Below are 24,244 nucleotides of genomic sequence, written 5' to 3'. Positions count from 1 at the left end.
TTTTTCGCCCGCGCATGGAGTTCCAGCGGCCATTTTGAAGTTCGCCACGTGCGCGGGGCCTTGTTTCGGCCTACCTCGTGGGTGAGGCCTAGCATGAGGCTTTGGGCCTAGCCTTCCCCACAGACCTTCAGGCCCTGGTTCTGGTGGGACTTTCGGAGGCCTATGTTCCTGCTCCCTTCGTCGGACACGTGAGTTGGGTATGGACGAGGGAGCGGAGATTCCCCAGGGCCAGGTGGCGGGCCCAGCTGGGGGTGAGGAGGCCCTGGATCAGGAGGTGGGGCGGGGGGCTCCCCCCCAGGGATCCTTGGTCTCTAGGCGCCCTTCTAGGGCCTCCACTAGGGAGGAAGCCAGGCGGCATAGGGCGCTGGAAAAGACCTTTGCGAGGGCAGACAGGCTGGCCCACTCGGCCAGGCCTTCATCCCGGACAGATCCAGGTCCAGGTCTCCCCTCGGGCCTGTCTCCAGCAGATCTTCCCCTAGGGGATTTAGCCCTGCCTCTTCCTCAAGCTCCCCTGGCAGGTCTCAGGCCTACTCCAGGAGGAGGCGTTTCCCCTCCCCTGCAGGTGATCCTCTGGAGGGCACATCCAGGGGCCCCTGTTCCTCTCACAGGTTGGCGCCTCAAGGGCCTGGTTCTGCTTATGGGAATGTGGAGGATCTGGAGAATCTTCCTGAAGGAATTAAAAGGCTTATTTCTGCAGCCATCTCTCAGGGCATTGCCCAACGGGACAAGGGCTCCCTTTCTGCTAGGCATGGGGGGCTAGGCAGGGCCCAGTATCGAGCTTCCTCTCCTTCCATGGTAAGCGAGGCTTTGTTCTTAGGGGGGAGAGAACCTCCAGGAAATGGGCTTCTCAGATGATGAGAATGCGGGCCTTTCTGATGAGCCTTCTTCTAAGGGCCTCTTTGTTCCTGCCATGTTCAAGATTCTCTTGGACAAGGCACAGAAGACCACTAAAGTTGGGACGGGGGATCCTTCAGTGCCCCCTCATTGGGATCCTGACATGGCCATGTTTTCTGCTACGGCCACCAACAAGGAGGAGATTCCCGCTCCTCCTCTGTTTTTGGAGGTCTTGACCAATCAGTGGGCTCGCCCCTCCAATTTCTCAGCCCCTGGCAGTAATGACCGCCGGCACTATAATGTGGAGCAGACCTTTTCTCAGGTCATTCAGCTGCCTGCCATTGACAACCCGGTGGCCGCCCTTGTTTCCTCCTTTCCGATGGTATCGGGCGACGCGGCAGATAAGATGAAGCCGGAGGATAAGCGCGCAGAGCTTACCTTGCGGAAGAATTTTAACACCACGTCGTGGGCTATTAAGTCCGCGGCATCGGCTTCCTACTTTAACTGCGCCACAGTCATGTGGCTTAAGAAGCTGCAGGAGCATATTCCTATCTAGGACAAGCAGCTCCACCAGGATCTGTTTAAGATCTTGGTGGCCTGCCACTTCTCCGCTAATGCAACCCTGGACACGGTCAAGTTTGCCTCCAGTGCCTTGGCCACCTCTGTCACCTCTCGTAGGCTTCTTTGGTTGCGTCACTGGCAGATGGATAACAAAGCTAAATGGGATTTGGCGGCCGCTTCCTTCAAGGGGCTGAACCTTTTCAGGGAAGCCCTCATCCCCATCCTAGTGGAGGATAAGGACAAGAAGAAGGTTCTTCCTTCTACTGCTAAGAAGCCCAAGGCTAAGTCGTGTCCTTTCTGCAGGCAGAGGTATAGAGCCACAGATTACGGATATAACCAGCGTTTTTCTTCCTTCCCAGCTGATAGGCAGTTCTCCGGGCCATCCTTACAGGACAGGAATCGTTTCCAGGGCCAGGCAGCCCTTTCGTGGCGGAGGCAGCCGTCCCTACCACAGGGGGAAGTGACTCGAACCCGAGTCGTCCCATCGGCGGCCTCCTCTCCCTCTATGTGGATGGATGGGACGAAATCACCTCGGACGCTTGGTTCCGAGCCATGGTTCGTCACGGTCTCAGATTAGAATTCCTCTCCACTCCTCCAAACCTCTTCCGGTCGTTCCCCCTGTCTCGGAGTAGGGAGCACCGCCGCCTGATGGTTCAGGCGATCGCCCACCTCCTTGGAATTCGGCCGGTGGAGGCAGTTCCTTTAGGGGAACGGGGCCTGGGCCACTACTCCAATCTCTTCGTGGTTCCGAAGAGCACGGGGGGCTGGAGGGCAATTCTAGACCTCAAGCGCCTGAACAGGTTCCTGGTGTACAGGCCCTTCAAAATGTCATCCGTCAAGTCTATCCTTCAGGGCATCAGGAAAGGGGACTTCCTGGCCTCCGTGGACCTCACGGAGGCCTATCTTCACATTCCCATCCTGCCCGCTCATCGCCGGTTCTTGAGGTTCTCTCACGGGTCCCGCCACTACCAGTACAGGGCTCTTCCCTTCGGCCTGGCCTCGGCCCCACGGACCTTCACGAAGGTTCTGGCGGCTCTGGCGGCTCATCTGCGGTCTGTGCCAGTTCGTCTCCAATGCTATTTAGACGATGTCTTGGTTCAGGCGGGGTCCCTTCCTCAGGCTATCTCGGATCTTCGGCTCACCATTCGGAGCCTTCAAAGCCTGGGCTTTTCGGTGAACTTCACCAAGAGTCATCATTCCCCCTCCACTCGCATTCTGCATCTGGGGACAGTCATAGATTCCAAGTCGGGGGTGGTGAGTCTGTCTCAGGAACGGCAGGACAGCCTCCGTCGTCTGGCGGAAAGCGTTCGCGCAAGGTGGTCCACTTCCATCCTCTCTCTGTCACAGTTATTAGGCAAGATGGTCTCTTGCATCGGGATTGTCCCGTGGGCCAGGCTTCATCTCAGGCCCCCCCCAAGTGGGAACTCATTTCCTTTCAGAGGGGAAGATTGAGCAATTCTCTTCGGACTCTCCGTCTCCTGGCGGGGGTCCGAGTCTCTCTGGTGTGGTGGCTCTCCCCGGCCATTCAGCGGGGCTGCTGCTTCTGGGAGCCGGACAGGGTGACCGTCACCACGGACGCAAGTCTGTTCGGGTGGGGGGCCCTGGTGGGCTCTCGGATGGCGCAGGGCAGGTGGACGGCCTCGGACCTACGCCACAATATAAATTGGCTGGAGCTGAAGGCTGCGCGACTGGCTCTGCGTCACTTTCAGTCCTCGGTGGAGGGGCGCCATGTGCTCCTCCTGACGGACAATGTGGCCACCAAGGCTCACATCAATCGTCAGGGTGAGACCCACTCACGGGGCCCCTGGTTGGAGGCTCTGCGGCTGGGCTCCTGGGTGGAGAGACACCTGCTGTCCTTGGTGTCAGAGCACATCTTGGGACTCTCCAATGTCCAGGCAGATTGGCTCAGTCGAGCGACTCTGGACAACGGCGAGTGGCAACTCCACCCGTCGCTGTTCCAGAGGATCTGCCAAAGGTTCAGGTCTCCTCTGGTGGACCTGTTTGCATCGCCCGAAAACTCCCAGCTTCCACGGTTCTTCACTCGTTTCCAGTCCAGGTCGGCGGAGGGCACGGACGCCCTCAGGAGCAGGTGGCCCCCGGGCCTTCTTTATGCCTTCCCTCCCATTCCCCTCATCCTGGGGACCGTCAGGAAGCTGGTGGCGGCGGGGGCCCTGGTCATCCTGGTGGTCCTGTATTGGCCCAGGAGGCCCTGGTTCATGGACCTGGTACAGCTGTTGGTGCCCCCCCCCCCCCGTGGAGGATTCCGTGGGGGGAGGTAGTCTTGCTGCAGGGGGCTCTGGTTCACCCGGAGCCACAGTGGCTTCATCTGACCACCTGGCTCTTGAACGGCGGCTTCTGAGAGAGGCTCATCTGTCCTCCGGGGTCATTCACACCATCGACGCGGCTCGGCGGCCGTCGACGACCCGCATTTATAACTCCACCTGGGCGGCCTTTGTCAGATGGTGCTCATCTAGGGGCATTTCTCCCGATAGAGCCACCATTCCCAACGTCTTGGATTTCCTTCAGAAAGGTCTTGAGGACGGACTTTCACAGAATACCTTGCGTCGCCAGGTGGTGGCTCTGTCTTCGGTCCTGGTGGGAGGGTCTTCTTCCCTTTCCCAGTTTCCTGAAGGGGGCAGCTAATCTCCGGCCTACCCCCGTCCACAGGTTTCCCACGTGGGATCTTCCCCTGGTACTCAAGGCCTTGACGGGGGCCCCGTTCGAGCCCCTCCGATCTGTTCACTTACATTTCTTGTCGCTGAAAGTGGCCTTCCTGGTGGCGATCACGTCCGCTCGACGTATTTCGGAGCTAGGTGCTCTGTCTTCCAGGGAGGACCTTTGTCACTTTCACCAGGACAGGGTGGTGCTTCGCCTTGACCCAGCCTTCGCCCCGAAGGTGAATACCCCCTTTCATAGGGCTCAGGAGATCGTCCTGCCTGACTTTTGCCCGGGTCCGTCCAATGACAGGGAACGGCTCTGGCATCGGTTGGATGTCCGCCGCGCTCTGCGAATCTACCTCCGGCGGACCAGGGAGATCCGTAGGTCGGATGCCTTGTTTGTCTCGTTCCAGCCGGGGACGCTGGGGTCGAGAGTGTCTTCGGCTACCATTGGCCGTTGGCTGTGTGAGGCCATTGTGGAGGCTTATGGGGCTTCAGGTCGGCCGGCCCCATCGGGGATCACGGCCCATTCTACTAGGAGTGCTGCGACCACGGCGGCGTGGGCCACGAGGGCCCCATTTGAGGACATCTGTCGTGCGGCCACTTGGGCTTCCCCGACGTCTTTCATCCGGCATTATCGTCTGGATGCTTTCGCATCTGCAGACGCGTCCTTCGGTCGGAGAGTCTTGCAGGGGTGGTGGCTGAGGCTCCCCTTGGGCCCTAGTGGTTCTTGTTCTCCCTCCCTGGGACCTTTAGCTTGGGTATGTCCCACACGTGACCACTCCCTCCCCCTCCTCTGGAAAAAGGACGTTGGTCTTACCTGAACGTCTATTTTCAGAGGGGGGGAGGGAGTGGTCACGACCCGCCCTGAGTTGTGTTCGTTGGGGCCAAGGGGAGGGCCTGGGTGCTCCCGGGGTTTGTTGTGGTTGTTTTTTTGTCATTTCAGTTGTACCGTTCGGCTTCGAGAATCTGGGCCAGGATTGGAAGGCACCAGTATTTATAGCTTTGCTCTCAGTCTTTGGACCAATCAGGCTAAGATAAAACCCACACGTGACCACTCCCTCCCCCCCCTCCGAAAATAGACGTTCAGGTAAGACCAACGTCCTTTTATAAAAATAACAAAGAGGGGATAAAAAAAATCTTTTAAAAAATAGCACAGTCTTAGAAGGACAGCTTTTAATCAACAGAAGGAGAATCAAAATAGCAACTTAGGTATCTTCAACTAAAGGTTTATCTGTTACTTCAAACTTTAGCTCTTCTTATGCTCTCATGGAATTCTAATCTTTTGATGAAATGTTCTCGCACAGTTACAGTTCATTTGGCTTACTTCTAGAACTATAATAACATGCTTTAAATGCTCCTCTGTAAGTTTCTCATTTCAAGCCCTTTTTTGGTTCATGGTTTTCTCCTTCTTATGCAGGAGAAGAGCACGTTTCTGCCAATATTTCCAGTCACAAAGCAGAAGACTGTAACACTTTGGGAATATTAGCCAGTTTGCATAAACCTTCAGGACTACAATTGTCCGACAGCTGGCAAGCATCAATACTGATCTATTCAAGCAATGATAACAAGACATCCTTAAACACCAGTACTGTGATTCTAAAGATAGCCAATTATCCTAAACACAAAGGTAAAATTTTGCTATGACTTTTTGAAGGGCTATTGACCTGATACCTGCCAGAAACATGAGATTTACATTCAATTTGAAGGAAATAGCTTCATGCACTGCTAAACAAATGCAAGAGAGATCTTTTCTGAGGTCTCACAGGGCAGTGGGCAGTTCCTAACTGCTACAGTGGGGGTCCTCAAACTATGGCCCGGGAACTGGATACGGCCCATTGAAGCCATTAATCCAACCCACGAGGGATCACAAGGCTGCCCCACTTACCTCCCCCCCCCCCGCCTCCACTCACCTTCTGGAGGCCGAGGAGGCCAAAAACTGGCCTGTTTTTGGGTGGCAGAGTGGTTTGGAGGCCGAGGAGTTTTTGGCCTCCCAAGCCTCCAGAGAGGAAGGAGGGAGGAAGGGAGAGAGATGCACACACCCCCCCAAGGTAACTGCATCCCTTCACTAGCCTGCTTTCCATTGCCCAGGAGCATAACAAATTAAAGTTTAATTTGTGTGTCTTGTTTAATGGACTGCTAAATTGGCCACACCCACCCGATCACATGTTCACCTAGCCATGCCCACCCAGTCACATGACCACTTAGTTCACCCTCTCAGTCACATGACCTCAGCCAGTCCTCCCCCCCCCCCTGCCAATTACCTCCCTGCGACCAATTAGATCTCATAGACTGGGCCTCCTCCGAGTTCCATCTGCCAGTCAGTGCCGACTGGCAACTACACGGAGGAGAGCCTTTTCAGTAGTAGCTCCGACCCTTTGGAACAATCTCCCCATGGAGATTCATACCCTCACCACCGTCCAGACCTTCCGCACAGCCCTTAAGACCTGGCTAGCCCGTCAGGCCTGGGGACAAAGATAATTGCCCCCACCCGAATGATGAATGAATGTTGCTTACTATTTTACTTCTATGTATTGTTTGTGTCTATTGTCTGTATACCCCCTCCCTTCATTTTATGTAAGCCGCCCTGAGTCCCCTCAGGGAAAAGGGCGGCTTATAAGTATTAATAAGTACTCAAATAAATACCCTCCAAACAGTCTGAGGAACTGTGAATTGGCCCCCTATTTAAAAAGTTTGAGGACCCCTGCGCTACACAAACTGCTTCATCCTAAAGTAATCACAAAATATGTATTTTTAAATTAGTATTCAGTTTGAATGGTGGCACAGAAGGGTCATTCTTTAAGCAATATGGGAAGAGGTTTTGGGATTTGAACTCAGAAGGCGCTTGGTCACCAGATAATCTCTGATGTCTTAACTTGAATAGACAATTCACACAATCTAATTAGGACAGGTTAAGCATGCAGAATTGTGTTTTGTGAAACAATTGTATGTTCATTGTTTGGGGTTTTTGTTTCGATTCTGGCAGTGAGACCGAGATAACTTCATGGTGAAAATTTTCTGATTGTGAGAAAAAATTTACTTGGTGAAAAGCTTGTCACCCTTTGGCTCTTTCTCTTGAGCAGGGATGTCAAACCTGCCCATGGAGTGCTTGGATCTGGCCTGCGGGACCGCCCTGGAAACAGCAAAGGACCAGCCCATGGTGCCTCTGCCAGCAAAAACGGAGCTCAAGAGGGCTGACTGGCAGAGGGCTAGCAAAACAAAATAAAAAGAAAAGGAGAAATGTTTCCCCTTTTGCATTTGGGCATGCAAGAAGGGACAGGAAAGGAGAAAGGGAAACAGGAAAGACAAAGAAAAAGAAAGATGGGAAGAGAGCAAGGAAGGAGAAATAAGGAAAGAGGGGAAGGAAGAAGAAAGGAGAATGAAGAGGGAAGAAAAAAGAAGAAAGGAAGGAAGAAGATAATTAGAGTTAAGGGAGGATCTGAGGGAAGTCCTGCCTTAGCATTGACCACCACAGATGCTCCCGACATGGGTAACATCAAACTGATCACCCCTACCCCGATCATGCACCCCCCCCCAGGTCAAATATAACCCTGATGTGGCCCTCAATAAAATTGAGTTTGACACCCCTGCTCTTGAGCTTTCATTCCCATAGAAAGAGTTGTTCCCAAGAAGGGTTCAGAAAGAGTCAGTAAACAGTGAAAGGGTTTCCCAGGTTTCACTTCACAAACAGCCCCAGGTTTGAGTTCTGCAATAACAGTTTTTGGATTGTTCTCCCTCACTCATCAAGTGATGTTTGAAGCAGGCACCATCTTTTTAACTGGGCATTTGCAGGAGACAGAGAAATGTTGAGCAGCTGTTGGAGTCGCAGGTATCAACTCAGGGGTTGATTAATCAATTTGGAGATTTAGCTCTTACATTACCTCCCATCAGAAGAGTCCAATGGTGGGATTTAATTTTTTTTACTACGGGTTATGTGGGTGTGGCTTGGTGGGCCTGGCAGGGGAAGGTTACTGCAAAATCCTCATTTCCTCCTGATCATCTGGGACTCGGGAGGCAGAGAATAGATGGGGGCGGGGCCAGTCAGAGGTGGCATTTACCGGTTCTCTGAACTACTCAAAATTGCCACTACCGGTTCTCCAGAACTGGTCAGAACCTGCTGAATACCACCTCTGGAACAGTCTGCTGAGGATTGTATCTTAGTCAAGCTCAGTTGGATTTTCCCCCCATTCCCTTTCATATTTCAGGATACAAAACCTTTTCAGTGGCCTACAACAGGCATCTCCAACCTTGGCAACTTTAAGCCTGGAGGACTTCAACTCCCAGAATTCCCCAGCCAGCTTTGTTGGGAATTGAAGTCCACCAGGCTTAAAGTTGCCAAGGTTGGAGACCCCCAGCCTACAGGATGAAACAATGCCAGTTTCGGTTTCTCAGGCTCCTGATGACCTACTTCTCTGTTTCTTTCTAAAATTACTTTGTCTAAGAGTTGAGGCCCGAAACTCATCACTTGAAATCATTAAATAAACAACTGTGAACCAGAACACTTAAGTTTGATTTGATGTTCAACTAAAGCCACCTTAAAACTTATTACATTTTTTTTGTCTTCCCAAAGAACTTGTATATGTCACATACTACTTGGATAACAGCCTAACAAATCCATATTTGCAATGGAAGAAAGTGGGAATGCCGGATTTTCCTTCTCAGATGCAATTGGAGCAAATAAGAGATGCTGAGGTAGAGTATTGTGCATTTGAGAAATAGCTCTTTGTGAAATCGGACCCCAGCCCTACTTATTTGAGAGCATATGTTTCTGAATTCAGTGAATTTCTTCCTAAGTATGTTTTGTTGCCCTATATCTCTGTCGCATGAAAATTTACTTCAAAATAATCACCCTGGCATTGTATACATGTTTATGGTACAAACCAGAAAACAAACAAACAAACTTTTTCCATTGATGTACAGACCATGCTAGAAATCATTTGTTAAAGCTAATTTTCCCTAATTTCATCCAGATGTGTTGGATTTCAACTCCCAGTCATGGTTGGGGAAAGTTTATGTAATAGGGAAGTGAGGCAGGGAGGGGGGAAGGCAGAGAAGGAAGGAAGGTATTAAAATATCCAGGTATAATAAACATTAATAAAGTTTTTCTATAGCTTTGAGTGATATAAATGAACAGATGATAGGATTAACTGCTTAAGATTTTAGCACAATCTTGCACATCTCCCATCTGAAAGCTGAGGGGGAAGAGGAATTTTTACTTCTTTCCATTGATTGTAAGTTTAAAACTCTGCATCAGGCTCTGACTACCACCTTGCATATTTCCTGTACTGTATACTCTTTTGAGCTGCATTATACTGGTCCCTTACTTCAGCTTGTCCTCCTCATTTGCTGAATGTCGGTACTCTTCTGCTGAATTAGACCCAGCCCAGCATTCCCTTTTTAACTACAGCCTCTTGAAGATGTCTGAGAACTTATACGCAGAGCCTGGCAGAGTGGCTGGATTGCATATTTAGAGGCAGACTGCTCCAGTCAAAAGAAGTTCCATTTACTTTGTTAGGTTCATTTCAAGTTTTTGTAAGGTTAAACGTAAACAAAACTGTCTGTTCTCTCCATAGCATTCATAACAATGTATGCTTCTATCACAATTTTTCAATGAGTCCTAAGCATTAAAGAATAAGCCCCATTGGATACAGACATACTTACTTCTGAATACATTTAGGGTTGCTCTCATTTGTTTATTTAAAAAACACAATACTTTAAATTCTACAATTTCTTTAGTAGAAAAATAAAACGTCTAAACCTCCAGATCTTTTCATTTAGCAGCCCTTTTGAACATTCTGCTTTTCATAGCCACAAAGAGCTCCCTTGAGAAAAATTCTGAAAGAAAATTCATATTTGCTTGTCAACCTCTTGCCTCACTTCCAGTCTCTTGGCTCCATCGTCGGCTCAGTTCTGCTCCCATTTGAACTACTACGAGAAATACTCTCATTTGAAAAGTCCTTCTGTGGTAAAACTTCAGAACCTGAGTTTATTTTAATATTTGTACGAACTTCTACCCTTACATTAGAACATACTATAGCATAATAGAGTTGGAAGGGACCTGGGAGGTCTTCCAGTCCAACTCCCTGCTCGAGCAGAAGACCCTATACCATTTCAGATAAACAATTGTCCAGTCTTTTTTTTTTAAAGCTTCCAGTGATGGAGCACCACAACTTTTTGAAGGCAAGTTGTTTCATTGGTTGATTGCTCCATTAGGACATTTCTCCTTAGTTCTAGGTTGCTTCTCTCTTTAGTTAGTTTCCATCTATTGCTTCTCATCTTGCTTTTTGATGTTTTAACTCCCGTGTCTATATCTGGCATTATGATAGTTTCTTTATTCTCCAGATGTAACAGATATGTTGTTATTCCTTCTCCCCAAGCAATTAATGGAACTCTAATTCTGAAGGGAGGCAGTGCCACAGTCCTTCAAATAAAAGAATTATCATTATTTTTTCCAAGTTACATTTTCCAGGATGCTTTGTGGGGAGAGTCAAAACAGCGTTAAGCTAATATATGTCTGTAACACCACTAGCACCATGGAATGATCTCTAAATGAGAGCAAACACACACCTTTTCCCCAATCTACTCACCTATCCTCTGTATCTCTTCTGTCTTGTCCTGTAGAAATAAATCAGGGTGTTGTCCCAATCTGATTCATTCCTTTTATGCTAACCAGATGTTTTCTCCTTGTGGGCCAGCTTTTTCCATGGATCTGACACTATGGAAAGGGTTATGTAAATGTTTATGGTAATAGATGTCTTGATAAACAAAGCCAGAAGGAATGCTTCCCGTCGGATTTTATTTTTGATCTTTTCCCCATGATCTCTTGTTAGGACTTGCTTGGCACTAGGGAATCTAAGCACCCCCCGAAGCTGCTCAGTGGTTCAATGCAAATTGGGCTTTTTAAAAAAAATACCAAGGAAGGTGTTGCAGACGATTGTAGCAAAACACAGAGAGAATTTCTGAGGCGAATTGGAAATCAGAAATGTTGGCCTCAGCTTCCCTCACCTATTGGGAACAATATTTGTTCTTGGGAGTCATGTGTCAACTAGGGGATGAATTTGAAACAAACAGATCTAAGCAAGAAATAGATGGGGTATCCCATCTCCATTTCTCTTCTTTTGACCTCTTATGTCTCCCATGTTATTTCCACTAACTATACACATAAGTGGCAGGATGCCGGATCAATTGGCTTTGCCTCCTGTCTGCTTTTTTTTTAATATGCTTTTTCCTTTGTAGTGCCTGCCCATTGGGATGATCTTCCCCATATCCATATGTGGTTATATATAGTTGGCCCCATCCCCCCCATCCCAGCTGAATTGATTGGAGTACTTTAGGGGTGAAATCCTCCCAGTTCCGCCTGGTTCAGCCAAACTGGTAGGGACGATTATCCTTGGTTCTGCGAACCAGTAGTAAAAAAAAAAAGCTCACAGCTGAGCCACACGATCGTCGGAAGCTTTTTAATGCATTTTTTCCTGCTGGTTTGGGCAAACCAGCAGGGGGGGGGGGGGATGTTTTAAAAAGCTGAAAGTGGGGGGGGGGTTTGGCCATGCCCACCCAGTCACATGACCCACTACCAACACCAAGCCATGCCCACAGAACCGGGGTACGGGGGGAATTAGATTTCACCATTGGAGTACTTGCATGAAAGGATGTAATATAAATTTGGGGTTCCTGATATAATGAGATGTTACTGGTGGATTATATACCACCCAGAGCCACAATTATTCAAGTTGGGAAGCCATATACATTTCTTAAATAAATAAATAAAATTTGGAGGCCATTATTTTCTTGCTAGAATTACACCTCACTTTTCCTGCAGGTGGTGTGTATAAAATTCTCCCTGCCATTTTTCCTCACCATCACAATCCTGACAGGGAGATTGGGCTGAAAGAGAACGAAGGGACCCAAAGTCAGCCATTGAGCTTTCATGGTTGAAGAGAGATTTGAAGCTGGCTTGTCCTAGTCTGAATTCACAGGGGTGTAAATGTAATACCCTTCTGTAGTTCTTTAAGTCAGCTGCCCCTTATCCTGGGATTGCATCCCCTGAAGCAGCTTTTGGGCCTGGTGAGCACACATTCTGCAATGAGTTAAGAAAAGAAGTAAAGATTTCTCCTCCAGATGATCATGATAGATTTCCAGAGTTCAACTTAAGCTCGTTGAACTTCCCAACAGCCATATTTTTAAATGAAGGCTTAAACATAAAATATCTTATATAAAAATGCAGAAGCCACCCCAATTACAATGAAAGATGTGAGTACAAGAATCAAAGTGGCTTTTTTTGCGGTCAGGAGTCTCCAAAAATGGAAACTTTAAGACTTGTGGACTTCAACTCCCAGAATTCCCCAGCCGGCATAGCTGAGAATTGAAGTCCATGAGTCTTGAAGTTGCCAAGTTTGGATACCCCCTGCTTTAGATGATGGTCTTCTACTGGTAACTTTCAACTTATTATAGCGGTGCAACTTGTATGTGTCAATGAAGTTCTAGATAATGTTCTCCAGCATCTCTGCCTTTTAAAAAATTAAATCTGTTTCTTAGGACCCTGTGGTGAAAGGACCATTTCCACTACCTGCAAAAGACCATTTAGTACTGAAGCAAGAACTTCCAATTCCAGCTGTTTTCCTTCTTCATATTTGTGCAAAGCCCCTCTCTGCTCCCAACCAGGTGGGTGCTCTCTTATGCCACTTTTGCTTGCAAACACAGAAAGTTTAGTAAGGTGGAAACTAAATGACTTTGTTTGTTTTTTAGCCTGACTTCACTCTGGAGTTAGGAGAGGCTGGAGGATTCTTGGCATTCTTTCAATGACTCCCACAGTTCTTTTATTATCCTTGATCAGCACTATTTGAGCCAAAGAAGATTTTTACGCTGCTGTGCACCAGATGTTGCTTTTTTCTCTGGCAAAGTATACCCTTGTACTGAACTTGTAAAAACTATCAAGGTTAGAAAGGAAAGAGGCAGCTTTCCAGCCAAAGGGAAAGCATTGCCTATAAATATCTATGAAGAACTTTGGCCCATCTGGCTGTTGAACTGCAGATCTCTGGTTCTCTCCCCACTGGCAGTGCTTGCTGTTATACTCCAACAATGTGTGAAGGATTAGAGGTTTTCAGTCCTTGCTCCAAGACATAACTATCATTGAGGTGGTAAATATATGTCTTAGGGATATCTGGCTACTCCTAAAACATGCACAGGATACACTTTTGTAGGCCTAGAGCAGCAGTCACCAACTGGTGGTCCGTGGAGTCTCCCCCTTTGGGGTCTTTTTGTGCAGGTCAGAGGGGGGCAGAAATTCCAATTTGAGGTCTGCTTCAGCCTGCTCGTGCAGGGCTTTGGAGGGAAGGCTGGAGGGAAATGCCACTGGTGACGAAGAGCCAGAGGGCCTTGTTCCAGTGGGATGGCATCATGATCTGGAACTGGCTGACCATCTCAGCCTGCTGGGCCTCCAAGCACTGGTATCTGGGCTTGCACTCCCACAGGTCTTCCCTCTGCTTGGAAAACCTATGCTTGTAGTGAGGTGCTTTTGCTGAGCCACCTTCTCGGTCAGATCCAATTTGAACTGAGCTGTTTTGCCAACTCTTTCTCATGATGGTTGCTTAGCTCCAACAACTACTCCCTGTTGGGGCCCTAAGGAGCCGGGTCAGGTAGGCAAGGAGTGGCAAGTAGAGGCTGGCGAGGCACCCCTTGACATGAGTGACACCGAGTTGGCCCTGCCAACCCAGTCACATAACCACCTAGCCATGCCCAGCCAGCCAGTCATTAGGCAGATCGTATTAGTGGTCCGCGGGATTTAAAATTATGAATTTGGGGGGGGGGGGTTTGATTAAAAATTTTATACGGAGCAACAAAAATTTTCATACAACGCAAAAATAGTATTGCAGAGCCAAGGTGGCGCAGTGGGTAGAGTGCAGTACTGCAGGCCACTTCAGCTGACTGCTAGATCAGCAGTTCAACGGTTCTAATCTCACCGGCTCAGGGTTGACTCAGCCTTCCATCCTTCCGAGGTGGGTAAATTGAGGACCCAGATTGTGGGGGCGATATGCTGACTCTGTAAACCGCTTAGAGAGGGCTGAAAGCTCTATGAAACGGTATATAAGTCTCACTGCTATTGCTATTGCTATTGTAATATTTTTTTTATTTCAACATAACTACAATTTACAAATATAAATTGTAACTGTTGCCAAACATCAAAATTTTGATCACGTGACCATGAGGATGCTGCAACGGTCGCTAAGTGAGAAAAATGGTCATCAGTCACTTTTTTCAATGCCATTGTAACTTTGGTCACTATACCACCTTTCTTGCCACAGTTCTTAAGTGAATAACTGCAGCCGGTATTTTGTATTTTGGATAGAATCTTTTTTAAAAAGAGCCGAGGTGGCGCAGTGGTTAGGGTGTAGTACTGCAGGCCACTTTAGCTGACTGTGATCTGCAGTTCAGCGGTTCAAATCTCACCGGCTCAAGGTCAACTCAGCCTTCCATCCTTCCGAGGTGGGTGAAATGAGGACCAGGACTGTGGGGGCAAGTTGCTGACTCAATTTGCTAAAAAATTTGTAAACCGCTTAGAGAGGGCTGAAAGCCCTATGAAGCGGTATATAAGTCTAATAAATAAAATAATAAATAAATAAACTAAAATAGTCAAAGACAATTTTAAAAAAGATTCTATCCAAAATACAAAATACCAGCTGCAGTTATTCACTTAAGAACTGTGGCAAGAAAGGTGGTATAATGGGCTTAGTGACCAAAGTTACAATGGCATTGAAAAAAGTGACTGATGACCATTTTTCACACTTAGCGACCGTTGCAGCATCCTCATGGTCACGTGATCAAAATTTTGATGTTTGACAACAGTTACAATTTATATTTGTAAATTGTAGTTATGTTGAAATTAAAAAAATATTACAATACTATTTTTGCGTTGTATGAAAATTTTTGTTGCTCTGTATAAATTTTTAATCAAGCCCCCACCCCCAGTCAAAGGTGTCCCTCTTTACTGAAAATCTGGTCAACTTGCTTTTTAGGATGCTGTCTAGATTTGCCATAGCTTTCCTCCCCAGGAGCAAGCGTCTTTTAATTCCTTGGAATTGGGTATGTCTAGTTTAATGAAAAGAAGGTTGCTGCAATTAATGTACTTAATAACTCCATTTTTATTCTTTATTTTTTAATAATAATTTTCATAACAGTTGCTCCTGTTTTTGTAATTACTGTTTTATATTATTATTTTAGTGGATTGTTGTCACCCCTGAGAGTCATTTCTATTGAGATGTACACATTTGAACAATAAATGTATTTATTTTCATATTTAAGGAAAGGCATCATCTATAAACTAAGCAAAGGTGTAGCTTCCAAGATGTGCCCTTGGGATCTTGAAGTTGGTGGGAATCTACTCAGAGATTAATTGAGGAAAGCTTAATAACAGGGAGTTCTTAACTTAAACCACACAGCATAAAACTATTTTAATAAATCCTATGCACAATAAATAAAATATTATTTTAAAATACATTAAAAAATAAAAGAAAAAAACCCACTTACCAGCAGGCTTGCACTCCAAGTAAACCCAGAATGATGTAGATGTTAATACAAAGAACTGAGCAAATTGAAATGGTGAAATTAGTCAGGGAAAAATGCCACCATTTTTCGGAGCAGTCCTCCAACCTGCGTGCCCCTCCCCTCTGGAAAATCCAGGAAGTAACCTCTCTAGCCATTTCCTGCAGCTCTATGGTACTAGATCATTTTTTTCTTATAAAAGTGAGTAAAAACGCCACGGGGGGGGGGGAGGTCCATTTTGTTGCTTTAACGTTTTAATATCTTCAATGAAAGTACTGAGACAGAGAGAAAGAGGTTAGACAGGGTGTCTTTTGTCTTGCCCCGGTTAGGATTTCTTAAGCAAATCCACTGGGCTTTCAACATGAAGCCAGAAAACCGATACTTTTTAAAAACGCAGCGGGAAACTGGAAAAATTGTTATAAAGTGTGATTGTCACGCTGAAATCGGGACGTCTGGTCACCTTATCCCTGAGATCCAAAAGGTTGGGGACTCCTAGCCTAGAAGACAAGCAGGTCTCAGAGAATAAGGGTGTCAGATTTGCACTAAAAAAGCTGCACTCCCCAATAGTAGCAGTAGTAGTAACACTTAGACTTATATAAGCAAATCAGAGCCAACATATCTTAAAAGTTATATTTTTGAAGTGACAAATCCACCAAAGTAGATTTTATTATTCTGGACCATTTGGCCAATCTTCTCCTGTTTTCTGTTTTCATGAGCTCTAAGCAAAGCTACCAACCTGTATAAGAAGCAAAGATAGCAGATGGTTTTTGTTTTGATATTTGTTGTTTGTTTGTTTACTTCTATCTTAGATGTGAAGAAGGTATAAGGTTGTGTTGGGTTTTTCTTACAGAATGAGCTTTTGTCTTGTGCCAAGCCCTTACAAAAATTCAAGAATTTGACAAAAAATGTCCTAAGACATTTTTCTTAATGCGCCAAAGAGCCCCTGATAGCAAAAGACAGTCATCCAGTACACCCAATCTCTTGTCCTACAAAGGATTAACACTCTGCCCAGTCTTGAGATTGGGAACATGCAACCGTGATTCACAATCACAAGCCAGCACATATTTGTGGCTCACCTCGATTCTGCTTGTAGGGTGCATTGCAGATGGTGGAAGGGGCTACAAAGGCATGTGAGTAGCAGTTGCAAGAGGATTCCTCACTATAGCGTTCTGTAAGCTGCTGTATTATTTGTCAATTCAAAATCCTGGACATAAAATGTTTCAACTTCTACCCTCAAAACTACGCTATAGGGCACTGCACACCAAGACAACTAGACACAAGGACAGTTGTTTCCTGAATACCATCACTCTGCTTAACAACTAATTCCCACAACACTGTCAATAATTTACTAAAAATGTATTGCTGTTATTCTTCTCTTCCTTCCTAGTGTCTATCTCTTTCCACTTCTGACTATAACCATGTTGCTTGTATCTTTCAATTTACATGGTTTTTATTGGTTTCCTAGTATGATTTGATAGCTCATTAGTAACCTATGACTATCACTAAGTGTTGTATCTTTAAATTCTTGATGAATGTATTTTATTCTCCTTTTGTACACGGAGAGCATATGCACCAAAGACAAAATTCCTTGTGTATCCAATCACACTTGGCCAATAAAGAATTCTATTCAATTAAAAGATGTTAGGAAGTGTTGTAAAGGAGAAAGCATTAAAAAACAGCTTGCATTCTCCAAGGGTGTGAGATGATACTCCAAAGCTGTGCTCCTTTATTGCATATAAATTACCGTAAATGCATGGTGATTGAACACAGTCAGTCTAACATTCCACTTAATCAACTCTAAATGCTACTTGGAAACTCTTCTAGTAAAATCCAAAGCCTGGTTAGTTTTCCTGGTTAGTCAGCCATCCTTCAAGGCTTTGTTATTTGTTTGAACTGATGTCCTTTCGTTTCTCCCAAACCTAAAATGAATCAATCCACACAGATTAAATAACCTGAACTGAACCTCAGCTCATATTTTCCATGCATGCAGTATTTAGTCTAAGCAATTCTGTCTTGGCAGGTGATTGGTGTTCGTTTCATTGGTCTCATGAAAGGACAGGTTCTGATAACATGGGATGACAGCGTTGTGAATTCAAAGTAGGTCATTTTCAAGAAATCCATCATTGTTTCTCTTTCATTCATTTTCCAGATAAAATACTATTCACTTAAAAGCTATTTTTTTTAATTTTGCACACTGTAATGTTTCTGCAAGCAACTAGCTGGAAAATTTCTTCCCAATCAGACTTCTAACCTCCAGGCTACAGAAACCCAAGGCTGATGAATACTTCTTAGCTCACCTTGACTTGCATCTATAGCATTAAAGAAGTTTGAATCATATAGTATAAGAAATGGCTTGTGCTATTTGGGACATTTTCAGGAAAGATTTGAAAAATTTCCCTCTATCATATTTTCCCCAATAATCCTTTTTATTAGAGGCAAAGCTCCCTTCCACAAGTGAAAAAATCAGAATTAGAATAGAGCTGGAAGGGACTTTAGAGGTCTTCTAGTCCAACGTTCTGTTCAAGCAAGAGATACTATACCAGTTATGGTGAACCTTTTCTGGCTCCCATGCCAAAAGCGGGGGGAGCGCAGGGGGGTCGTGTGCAGGTGTGCCACACCCATAATGCTATGCACACGAAACACCCCCCTCCCTCACTTTTGGTGCGGTTTTTTTGCTTTTCCCAGGCTCCAGTGGCTTTCTAGGAGCTTGGGGAGGGCGAAAACAGCTGTCCCCATCCCCCCCTCCGGATGGCGAAAAATGGACCTACGGGGAACCTGGAAGTTTGGGAATGGTGACTTCCGGTTTGTCCGTAGGGCCGGTTTTTCACACTCCGGAAGCTTCCTTGAAGCCTCAGGAGGAGGAAAAACACCTCAAAAGAAGGCTGAAGTTAGCTGGCCAGCTCGCGCATTCGTGCTGGCCAGCTAACAGGGCAATACCTCGTGGTGCCCTGAAAAATGGCTTCGCATGCCACCTGTGGCACGCGTGCCATAGGTTCGCCATCCCAATACTATGCCATTTCAGACAAGTGACTGTCCAGTCTCTTCTTTAAAACCTCCAGTGATGAAGCACCCACAACTCCGGAGTCCTCCGGGATTGGGCGGCCTATAAATTTAATAAACAGTTAAACAGTTCTGATGGCAAGCTGTTCCATTGGTTAATAGTCCTCACTGTTAGGAAGTTTCTCCTTAATTCCAGATTGCTTCTCTCCTTGATTAGTTTCTGTCCATTATTTCTTGTCCTGTGTTCTGTTACTTTGGAAAATAAATAGGCCCCTGCTTCTTTGTGACAGCCTCTCAAATATTGGAATACTATTATCATGTCAACTCTAGTCCTTCTTTTCTCTAGACTGGCCAAACTCAAATTCTGCAATCATTCTTCATATGTTTTAGTTTCCAGGCCTTTAATCATCTTAGTTGCTCTTCTTTGCACTTTTTCCAAAGTCTCAAAATCTTTTTTGTAGTGTGTTGACCAAAATTGGATGCAGTATACCAGGTGTGGTCTTACTAAGCCTTTATAAAACGATACTAATACTTCACATGATTTTGATTCTGTGCCTCTGTTTATGCAACCAAAGATTGTATTAGCTTTTTTGGCTGCTGCCAAAAAACTAATACAATCCTTGGTTGTATAAGCAGAGGCATAGAATAATAATAATAAAAAAGGTAAGAACAGAAACTCTCATAAGAAGTCCTTATCTTACAACCATCCATTTAGTGATCATTCAAAGTTACAACGGCACTGAAAAATGTGACTGATGACCATTTTTCACACTTGTGACTGTTGCAGCATCCCAAGGTCATGTGATCAAAATGTTGGCACTTGGCCATTGCCATGTACTTATGATGACTGCATTGTCCCAGAGTCATGTGATTACTATTTGTAACCTTCCCAGTCATCTTCTGACAAGTAAAAGTCAATGACAGGAGCCAGATTTGCTTAATGACCGCATGAATCACTTAACAGTTGCAGTGATTCGCTTAAGAACTGTGGTGAAAAAGGTTGTGAAATGAGGATCAACCAACCTCGTGTAATAACAAAAAAATTGGGATCAGTTGTGGTTGTAAGCGAGGAGTACCTATGTTTCTCAACCTTGACAACTTTAAGGTGTATGAACTTCAGTTCCCAGACTTCCCCAGCTCGCCCAATGTACTAAAGAAATGTCTTTGGTTTAATCAGGATAGTTTAATCTTCTCCCATCTATCAGCAAAATTTATCAGTAGCTTTAATAGAGCGGTAGCTCACTAGGTGAAGACACTGGGCTAATGATTGGTAGACTCATATTGAAGACCCGGATGCTGCTGCAGGATGGGATGAGCTCCGTCACACCTTCCTTCTCCTGCCAACCCACCAGTTCAAAAGCAGGCAACCGTGAGTAGATCAATGGGTACCACTTTGGTGGGCAAGTTAACAGGGATATGAAAGGAGTCCTCAAGTAGGTGTTCCCCTGGACAACAGTGAAGTCACCATTCAATCCTTTCAAACTAGAAACACTTTGGTGCGCCCGACACAACTGTAGTAGTAGCAGTAATCGCAGCTTTAATATCAAACATGTATTTATCTATCTCAAAGGCAGCTCTTTATCTAATATATGAGAATAGATCTTCTTTTTTAAAAAAAAATATATTTTGCAGTTGGTACTGTATGATGCAGAGACATACTCGCCTTTTGGATTCTCTCCTTGTTGCTTTTAAAAAAAGGTGTTTGAGAAAATACTTTAAAATTCTCTATAGTCTTTTCCTAGAAACCCTTTTACTCTGAAAAAAAAATAACCCTGTAATCTTGTGATCAATATGCACGTGTATTTTCACACAGGTGTTTGAAAAAATTTAAAGTGATGTTTTCAGTGGATGGGAAAAAATATCACCAAATCAGTGTCAAAGACAGTATATTTACAATGTTAATCTACAGCCCAGGTAAAAAACCCAAAACCACAAATGTAATTTCAGTTTAAAACCTCAAGCATGCCTTTAGAATTTAATTGGAAACTACAATTCTTTCTTAAATTATTTACAATATTATTTATTATTACCACTGTATTTTATATTAAAATTATAATCATTAATAGAAATTTGTTGGTTTGGGAAGGAAAGCTTTTGTTTTAAGCCTTTTTCTAAATCAGGAAAGTAGGTTTCTTTTTGAACAATGTCTTTAAGATCTTCCCTGAAATTCTGTTTCAGGATTGCTGATCTAAGGATTCCTTAGACCCTTATTTAGTGAAATATGTAATGGCAAACTTCCATCCATAATGTTTTGAAGCCTCCAGAGGCAGCTTATTTTTGGGGGGGGAGGGGCATTTTTAAAAGGGGAAATTTAAGTGTCTTATATCAAAACTTAAATTAATTTTTTGACTGAAGGAACGATTAATAAACTTCTGCATGATATCTTCTGGAGGACAGTTTCTTGAATTTAAAGAGTGGCACCAGCACCCACAATTTTCAAATCTCAGATATCCTGTGTTGAAAGCAATAGCAATAACACTTACACTTATATACTGCTTCATGGTGCTTTTACAGCCCTCTCTAAGCAGTTTACAGAGTCAGCCTATTGCCCCCAATAATCTGGGTCCTCATTTTACAAGCTTTCTTCATTATATTGTAATGCAGAAAATCGTATTTAAAATATAAATGGATTGGCACATTGATTTCAGGAGCTGTCAACCCAAGATAAGAAGATTTGCAATTCTATTTATAACAGAATGTTCTTAAATGAGGATTAAAATTAAATGATCAGTCACAACTGTATTTATAGAAATATTTCAGACTGATCAGTGCATCTAGGAGGAACTCGTAGAGGAATTAAAATTTGACAATTTCTCTATTTGTTGGGTTTTCTTTACAGGAACAACACTCGTGGGCTTCTACAAAATCCGTGCTGTGGATTACTGGGACAGGCCAGGCCCATTTTCTGTACCTATGTTCTACAGAGAACCATCTTAAAAAGAAGCAAAAAATGTTCATCAGAAATTATGTAGGCTGGTATATCAGAAGTTACGTATATATGGATGGTTAAAACTGCAAATTGCAGGTAGCTTTTTATTACAGGAAAACCATAACCTTTAAAAGGATGGTTTTCTTGTTCTTAACAAAATTCTTCTTTTTTTGGCTCAGTTTTCTGTTGTTCTTTCACCAATAATGTGGAGAGGCTCTTCTCTCCCATATCATTTTAAGCACTCTCCTGGAATTACATCCCAGAAATTATGAGAACAAAGTAGAACACTGCTCATCTACATTTTCATCCCTATATTGCCATAATTGGCAACAAGAACACCCAGTTATTACCTGGAGTGAAATAATGATAATTTCAAGCTGCAGAATCTGGGTGGCATGAAAACAGGATGGATTTGTCAACCTTTCCTTAAAGCTACCACATAAGGGTGTGCCATTTAGATTCCCAACCACAATATTCAGTAGTGGGATTCAAATAATTTAACAACCGGTTCCCTGCCCTAATGATTTCTTCCAACAACCAGTTCACCACACTGCTCAGAAAGTTAACTGGTCCACCCGAAGTGGTGTGAACTGGCTGGATCCCACCACTGACAATATCATGGTTCAGGGATCCCCATTCTCTGGTCTGTGCCAAGCCAAGATGTGTTGGAAACCGGGCAGTGCAAGCATCAGGCGAATGCACAAAGCTACATTCATGCAAGCAGTATATGTGAGAAACTATTTGTCTCCCCTCCCCTGCTACCGCCACCACTGCCAGTCCACAGAACTGGAAAAGTTGGGATCATGGTGGGTTCATAGAGAACATGAGCACTCATTCCCATAATCCAGTTCAGCTCAAAGAAGATGCCCCCTTCTTCAGCTTCTACCCAAGCCTTGGAATAAGGCAGCTTCCTCCGCCTCAATCCACTTCATTCTTTTCTTCAAACTTGGCATCATTCAAACACATCACAACCTCACTTTTTTTTACAGCATCAGGAAGGAAGTAGAAGGAAGCCTCCTTCCAAAGAGCAGAAGCTATAAACAGTCCAGCTTGAATACTTGTGTAAGGGGAAGCTCCATGTGAAACTTGTTTTAAACAAGGATAATTTAAGCACAGGGATTGTATTTTCAATAAATATTTATTTACCTGAAAAAGCATTTACTTAGATATGGGTGAGGTAACATATTCCGATTTTCTGGTCAGAATATTTAAGAATGTCTTCCTAGAAAATGTATGCCTTTCCAATAAATAAGGTATGTTCAAAAAAAGTCAAGATAGTGATTACAATAATGCAATCAAAGCACCTCTTTTGCATGTACATTGCAGAGCTTTGATTGCACTGTAATCATCATTATCTTCATTTTTTTTTTATCATGCCCTGCCATCTTGGGTTTTTGATCACACTTGTGAATGTCCTTGAATTGTACTCCGCACTGTCAGCTTTATAGCTTAGGGATCTTCAACTAGGGCTAAAACTATGAGTAGCACTGTATTGAGACATAAGCAAGGTGAGAAGTTTGAATCAGGCAATTTCAATTCAAATATCATCCCAGTTACTAACCTACTAGTTTTTCATAAGTGGCCCACTGCCAAATGGGATTGTAAAGATTGCCAATTCTTTAAAAAAATGAGAAAAATTATTATTTTTTGGCCATGGTGGGGAACAAAAGGAAGAGACCAGAATTAAAGGCATCAGAGTCCAGCAGAGGTTTAGATATAACTTATATTTGAATATGTTAAGAGGAAACGATGGTGCTAAATTTGTTTGCACATGCCCAAGCATACAAGGTTTGAAAGTTCAAAAATAATCTTTGCCTTCATAAGCAAAAAGGTCTTTTATTTTTATTGTAGGAATTCAAATGTTCAGCTTTGATACTAAATGTAGATTTTACTTAAAGATTTTCTGTAAAAAACAAACTTGCATATATGCCTATATGGGAGTAATTGGGGATTTACATGGTCTAGGCACGTTTTAGTTGTGGAAGTTATATCCTCTAATTCGACTTCAGGCATGCTTGTTAGACACAAAGCTTCAACCCATTCCTGCAATGTACACAAATCTTGTATTTTATATCAGCATCATTGCAAGCATGAAATGTTCAAGGAAGTATCTAACAGGAATGTGGAGGTTTCTGTACAACCACAAACAACTACAAATTGTTTGTTCATAGGAGTGCGGTACTTTCCATTGCTTCTCAGGCAGCCTCAGAATTTGATGAATACAAAATAATAAGAGTTTGTATATCTGAAACTCTCATCACTGGTTAAATAAGCCAACCAATCCGTTTCACATCCTCATGTATGAGTACAAGCCCGGTGGTTTTCATTGGAGAACAGATCATATGTTCAGATCAGGGGTGTCAAACTTGTGTCAGCACAAAGTTGTCATGTGACATGGTGCACCTTTTTTTGCTAAACTGCATGGGTGTGGCCAGTGCGTAGCGCATTTGGCACGCGGTCCATTAGTTTGACACCCCTGGTTTAGGGATGGTCATTAAATAATTAACAATTCCATAAGGGTGCTACAGGCCGAACATTATGAAAACCTACCCCAGTGACCTGAATATCTGAGTCTACCCCTTCTCTGATAGGGAAGATTTAGTGTTTTTCTCATCTTGCCTACCCTTGCTAAGCAAGCTAGCTTATGCCTATTAAAATTGTTTTAAAATGTCTCCAGAAGCTACAGTTGCAAATTTAAGCAGAAGGGAAAAGAAGACATTTTGGT

General features: G+C 44.4%; 1 protein-coding gene across 2 annotated transcripts in view; it reads left to right on the top strand.

Moving 5' to 3' along the window:
- The window catches only part of IDUA (alpha-L-iduronidase), a 67,719-nt gene extending 46,022 nt beyond the window's left edge, over window positions 1-21,697 (top strand). For both annotated transcript variants that reach the window (XM_087716273.1, XM_087716274.1), the window contains 6 exons: window positions 5,473-5,682; window positions 8,623-8,744; window positions 12,588-12,713; window positions 17,611-17,687; window positions 20,404-20,504; window positions 21,430-21,697. In XM_087716273.1, coding sequence (XP_087572399.1) covers window positions 5,473-5,682; window positions 8,623-8,744; window positions 12,588-12,713; window positions 17,611-17,687; window positions 20,404-20,504; window positions 21,430-21,527 — 734 coding nt within the window. In that variant the 3' untranslated portion in view covers window positions 21,528-21,697. The remainder of the gene's footprint in view (window positions 1-5,472; window positions 5,683-8,622; window positions 8,745-12,587; window positions 12,714-17,610; window positions 17,688-20,403; window positions 20,505-21,429) is intronic.
- The last annotated feature ends 2,547 nt before the right edge of the window (window positions 21,698-24,244 follow it).

This window comes from Thamnophis sirtalis, unplaced genomic scaffold (genome assembly GCF_051295495.1).
Source record: "Thamnophis sirtalis isolate CommonGarterSnake01/CBP01778 unplaced genomic scaffold, rThaSir2_p1.2 scaffold_5, whole genome shotgun sequence".
NCBI lineage: Eukaryota > Metazoa > Chordata > Lepidosauria > Squamata > Natricidae > Thamnophis > Thamnophis sirtalis.
The sequence above is the reverse complement of the archived record's forward strand: the minus strand, read 5'-3'. Positions and strand labels throughout refer to the sequence as shown.